The 6,000-nt window shown below is 36.0% G+C and overlaps 1 protein-coding gene across 1 annotated transcript; it reads right to left on the bottom strand.

The window, feature by feature from the left end:
• Positions 1 to 254: 254 nt before the first annotated feature.
• LOC126694811 (G-type lectin S-receptor-like serine/threonine-protein kinase At4g27290) lies at positions 255 to 4,821 on the bottom strand. The gene is made up of 7 exons (XM_050391304.1): positions 3,339 to 4,821; positions 3,006 to 3,134; positions 2,498 to 2,661; positions 1,745 to 1,964; positions 1,164 to 1,401; positions 940 to 1,090; positions 255 to 777 (listed from the first exon to the last, which is right to left on the bottom strand). The coding sequence occupies exons 1-7, from the start codon at positions 4,624 to 4,626 to the stop codon at positions 472 to 474; spliced, it is 2,496 nt and encodes an 831-aa protein (XP_050247261.1). The 5' UTR covers positions 4,627 to 4,821; the 3' UTR covers positions 255 to 471.
• Between the last annotated feature and the right edge of the window lie 1,179 nt (positions 4,822 to 6,000).

The raw sequence follows: 6,000 nt of genomic DNA, 5'->3' as shown, positions 1-6,000 counted from the left end.
TCGTTAAATACCAACTAGTGTATTTGATTCACTCTTAAATGCATGCCATTTATGGGTATCTAATATCATTCACACCATCTGGCATGTTTTAGGCTCGAGGCTTTTCTTTAGCTTCAATGGGAATCAATGACATTATAATTTTCCATAAGATAATGCAAAGTTGTTTCTGAAGTACAGATTTTCATTTAGAAAAATAACATTTTCCCAACTAAGCACAGTAAACAATGTTTTCTTTTATAATCTGAAATGTAAAATTTGATAATTAGGAATCAGGTAGAGAAGTTCCAATCATTGATTATACTTTCACCAGCTTAACGCATACATAAATTAGTATGAACAATATTGCATGAGTCACTAAAGCCATAATTTTGGTTTGATCCTCAAATTGTGAAAACTGGAATTATATACCATTGTATATAGTGCACTCCAAATCTCCATAAATACATTGAAACATCTTTATAGGCAAATACTTTATCGAGCCTCTAGCAATGTAATTGTTAGCCCATTTGTTGAAGATCCTTCTTGCTTGACTGGTGAAGTATCCATTTCTGATAGATACCTTCCAGTGTAAAAACCAGGCTCTTTAGGCTCAGGCAGTGCAGTCTCACTACTCAACATCAAAACCACTGTGGACATGGTCGGTCTATATTCTGGACATTGCTGCACACATAATAGACCAACATGAATTGATCGTAGCTCTTCATTTGGATTGCATGATTCCTTTTCTGATTTATCAATTAGTTCAAATTGTCTGTCCTCCTTATATAGTCTCCATGCCTGAGAATTTAGATCACTTGTAAATGTAAGTTTAGGGGGAAAAGAGATTATATTGAAACCCTGAAAGTTAGCAAAATATGGCAAAAATCACTCATACGAAAATTTAAAACAGAAAATAACAAAACAAAACCAGAAGTGATTATACTGGTTGACATCACTTACATGTCCAAGAAGGTTAAGATTGTGGTCTGCATGACAGAATCCCCTGTTTCTCTTACCACTCACTATCTCTAATACCAAAACACCAAAGCTATACACATCAGATTTTACCGAAAAAAGTCCATCAATTGCGTACTCCGGAGGCATGTAACCACTGCAGAAAATTATTCATTAAATGAACATGTTTATGGATAGCGGTTGCAACTACAATATATGGAGATTCTTACTATGTTCCAACCACTCTGCTTGTTTTTGCTTCAGTTTCATCTCCTCCAAAAATTCTAGCCATGCCAAAGTCAGCAATCTTTGGATTCATCTCATAGTCCAGTAAAATATTGCTAGCTTTTAGATCTCTATGAATAATCCTCAATCTGGAATCTTGATGAAGATAAAGTAGCCCCCGAGCAATCCCATTGATAATGTGGAAGCGCTTAGGCCAATCTATTAATATGCTTCGATTTGGATCTGCAAGTTCAACATCAAAGTTAATTCATGCTGGGGCTGTCAATTATTTAAATATTCATTGAACCTAATATCAAATAACGTTGCTAACATGGACATTCTGCACAAGTAATTTCAAGTGGCTGCAAAGGTAACAATCATAGCAAAAACTAGGACCACAATCTGTATAGAAATATTGGTTCAAGTGAAACAGTAAGGAAAAACGCTATTTGGTGCAATTTCCATCCTGAAGATCTACAAAACTATGACTGGTCTAAACATTAATTCAACCAGAAGTTGAAGAACTTAAAAGCTAATCTAAATAAATTTGCAGTCTAAATAAGTTAAGATATTGATGGACCCAAACCAAAAATGAAGGAGTCCAAGCTTTTGTTGGGCATGTATTCATATATCAGCATTCTTTCTTCTTCTTGAATGCAACATCCTAAAATCTTCACAAGGTTACGATGCTGAAGCTTGGAAATGCTCAAAACTTCATTTTTGAATTCGCGGAGTCCTTGTCTTGAATATGCTGAGAGTCTCTTAACAGCTATTTCTTTATTTTCTTGTCCCTCTGTTAGTATGCCCTGTATATCATTATTAATTTGCATCAGTCACAAACGTTCAGCTATAATGGATATTATACTTTTATATATTGCCTGTATGTATGCATTCATATTTATAAATGTCTGAAAAATTTCTATGTGCTGAAAAGACTATCTATAACCCCCACCTAGATGACTTTATAAACAATAGAATATAAAAAATAGTTTGTGTAGAGTCTGCAGACATTAATTTCATATTTCTGCAAAAGAAGTCATCTTTTTTAGTTAATTACCAATACTTGTACATGCACCAAATGCACAGAATTTCTTGTAAATTTCACAAGAATAGACTCATAAGTTAATAATTTCATTCAGAAAGCAATCTGCTACTGAAATATTAGGTAAGTTCAATAAGATAGTTTGCTTTACTAAGCTGAAGGTATCAACAAAACTACAGAATAGGAACTAAATTCATGGGCAGAAATACTATTTTGGTGCCTGAAATTGGTTCCATGTAGAGTGGATGGCCCCAACCATATTAATGGAACTGTATAACAGTCTTTCTATTTAGATACCTTGTAAACCTGTCCAAAGCCACCTTTTCCAAGCACATTTTTAACTGAAAAGTTATCTGTGGCATAAGCTATTGTAGCAAATCTGAATAATGGTAGCTCTAAATCGTCATTCTCATTTCCAGTGGTGAAGTCTTGTATTGGTCCCGGATTATATAAAATAATTCCTGCAAAGAATGGAGCACATATGAACTAAGGAAGGAATACATATATTTTAGGAATGTTGAAATTTTAAAAACCCATGGAACACTTGAGGTAGATTATTCCAGTCAATGCATTCCAAAGTGGTACTCACTGACATACTGTGATCCTGATTGATTGATCCAAGACATGGTAAAGAAAACAAAAAACATCCTATAAATGATTGCCAAGATGAGGTTGGACAGGAAATTAGAAATCAAAATTTGAAATAGGATTGATTTGGGATTGTGGTTGTCAGATTAGTCATCCTTCCTTTTAATACAATTTTTCACTGATCAAACCTGATTTTGGTATTTTTTACATGTGTTACCTTCTCTTTTAGGCTTCTTCTTCAAGACATATAGCATCAAGCATAGGCCAAGGAGAGCCATTCCAAAAGATAATAAAGCAATAACTATGATCCTCGCTTGTTTCTTTCTTTTCGAGCTTCCATATGCCGCTGCAATCATCAATTCAATATAAGAAATTAGCATTACCATCAGCATTATGGAAAATAATTTTCTCAAATCACTTTATCATTTTCTCACATATGGACTAATTTCTAATTGTTCCTTCTGTTTTCATATGCTTATATTTCAATTGGCCTCATTTAAAAATTTTGACTCAACAGAATTTATTTAAGACTAAGAAAAATGAACCTTACGTAATTCAGAGGCAGCCATCCTAATGTAAATGTCTTGCCCATATTCAGTGTACACTCTTGTATCAATCAGTTCTCCAAACCAAAGTATGCAACCACTTCCTCCTCCGGTGATGTCCAAACTAGAATAAGCTGTACAGGTGCAGTTCTTCAAGCACACATCCCTGCATTCATCAAGGTCCATTGTCCTGTTATACCAGGACTGCCTTGTGTCTGGCAATTTAATTCCAGAGTATTTTAGAAAGCCCTCACCAGCCCCACAATTTAAAGGTGTCTTCGGTACACATCCATGTGACCAATCCGCCCCATTCCAATCTTTTGGAAATTTTGGCACAAATCCTGTCAAACACTCACAAGCTGGGGAGTTGTTGATGTTGCAACTGCCATATGCACCACATAGTGCATACCTGTCACAGCCATCCACTTGTGCCGTTAAGTAGGGCTTCCAACTCTGTGTTCTAACGATCCATATGAGCCGCTGAAATTTGCCATCAGGATTTAAAACCATCCTTGAAACAACTGAGTTGTTAATAAGCTGATAAGTATAGTAAGTCTCCTCCTGATTGGAAACAAATTCATATTTATAAATTGGGTTGGGTTGCAAATTAGGCATACCACTGAAATGTAGACCATTCCATGGTCCTGTCCGGAAAAACACTGTTGGTCCCTCCCTTAGAAAAAACTGTGGTAATCCATTTGGATCAAGCTGATTAGTATAATTACCTCTTGAAGGGTCGTCAGGGCTCTTCCATGATGTCAACACTAAGCTCAATCCAGTTACCAAGTTAAATCCATACTTCATACCTGGCAGAAACGTATCAGCTGGATGATCAAAACTCTGCCAAGTGATATTTCCTGCATCACTATTTCCATCTCTCACTATAAAGTTTCCTGTATCCAGAAGCTGCGCAACTGGGTTGCTTGCTGCTCTTGATGAATTGGAAGACCAAATGGCATTGTTAGCTTCATCCGTAAGGACAAGAATTCCATGGTCCACAAGTTTGAAAGCTCCTGTTGTATTGTTAAGAGGGGTATCTCTGTTGGCAACCCATACCACTGTCATTGTAGATATCTTCTTGTACCATATTCCTATATACCAACTTTTGGAATTACCCGGGCTAAAGAATCCCAGCTCAAAATTCCCACCCGATGAAACTAAAGTCTGACCGTCTCTTATTGACTGAGTTACAACAATGGTGTCTACTGCTGATGTGATTACAAAGATGGAGAATATACAACGCAAAAAGTAGAGCACAAAATAGACTTGCATGGGTTGCCTCATGCTTCTCATGATCCAAGTGGACCTATACAAACTAATATACTGCAGGACTGATAGAAAAAAATGAAATGCTAGAGCATTCCAGCTTCCAAAGTCCTTTGCTATTGGAACTTTGAAGGGAACATAAGGGGTCTCCTATGAATTGCAAGTTAAATTACATTGTTCAAACAAGTGTAAAATTAAAGCATCACCTTCATTTTTTTTTTCTCTTTCTTTTTTTTTTTTATTCGGCTTTGGTTTTTAAGTTATATTATGCAGGCCTTATTGAAATTTGAATTGGTGAACACATAATTGAAAGGTTCTGTATTATGAAAGGGACTCAAGGAGTTGAGAATTATTAATAAACATCACCATTGACTTGACCATAGTGTTTTGAATGGTTGACCCAGAGCTCACAATTATTTTTGATAAAATAATCTCATTTTCTATTGATGTTGGTGGAGGAGGCCATCAAAGTGAGATAATTGTTGACTCACTGTTCATAGGCCTACACTGTTCATACATTTTTACTTAGTAATCCTAATACTTCCATTAGCCCCCTAAAATAGCCTATGATCCAATTTTTATTGATTACTTAAAGGAACATAGGCATTATTTCATAAACAATTTAACTGGCACTGCTGCAAATCCTCATGCTATGAATGGTACAGAGCATTAAAAAAAAAAAAAAAAATCAAAAGTGAAGTCACCATTAACTTCTAATTAATCTAAAGAAGTGATGGGGTCTGGCATTGTCTCTCTCTCTCTTTTTCTTACGCCTCATCCTAAATGACAGCGTACTGACCCAAGACTCAGACTGGAATTTAACCTTCAGGACAAGGATAAAGAGACCAATTTTAAAGTTCTGCTAAGATGTAGGTGTGTCTTTTAATTCTTTATCGGTTTCTCTATTTGTGAATTGATTCTTGATAGAATCAAATTTTGGATGTTAGGATTCAATGTCGATTTTCAAGTACCTTAACTGATGATGCACAAAGATCCTCAATAAGCTGATCTTCCTCGAACGCTCCAATGGATACCTGAAGAACAAGAAACTAAGAACCAAACAGAGAGCAGTGGTGGGGTGCCAGCCAAAATCCCTCCGAAAATTAAGTCAGTGAATGAGAAATTTCCAAGAACTCTATAGTGAGAGAGTTAGGGATTTTTCTGTGTACTTTGGAAAAGAGAAAACCTATTGTTTATATAGTGATGCGGAGTAGACCTAGATCTCAAGAATACAGGGGTCCTTATAAGGAGGAGGTGGAGTTAATGTCACCGAGATCTTTAGGACATCTTCCCATATTAGGAAGATGAAAATCGCGTAGTATGGTCTTGGTGCGTGGCACGCAAAATATTTCCGTATAAGAATATGTGTGGAGATCACGCAAGGACACATAGGATCCGTCA

This window comes from Quercus robur, chromosome 8 (genome assembly GCF_932294415.1).
Source record: "Quercus robur chromosome 8, dhQueRobu3.1, whole genome shotgun sequence".
NCBI lineage: Eukaryota > Viridiplantae > Streptophyta > Magnoliopsida > Fagales > Fagaceae > Quercus > Quercus robur.
Note: the sequence above shows the minus strand (reverse complement) of the source record. Positions and strands in the feature narration are given on the sequence as shown.

Bases quoted from the DNA above. Each gene is read 5' to 3' on its own strand.
- LOC126694811 (XM_050391304.1), bottom strand. From the start codon at position 4,626: ATGAGAAGCATGAGGCAACCCATGCAAGTCTATTTTGTGCTCTACTTT. The intron at 1,402-1,744 runs GTTTGGGTCCAT...TTGAACTTGCAG, and splicing joins CTTGGACTCCTTCATTTTTG to ATCCAAATCGAAGCATATTA. The intron at 1,091-1,163 runs GTAAGAATCTCC...AATTTTCTGCAG, and splicing joins AGCAGAGTGGTTGGAACATA to TGGTTACATGCCTCCGGAGT.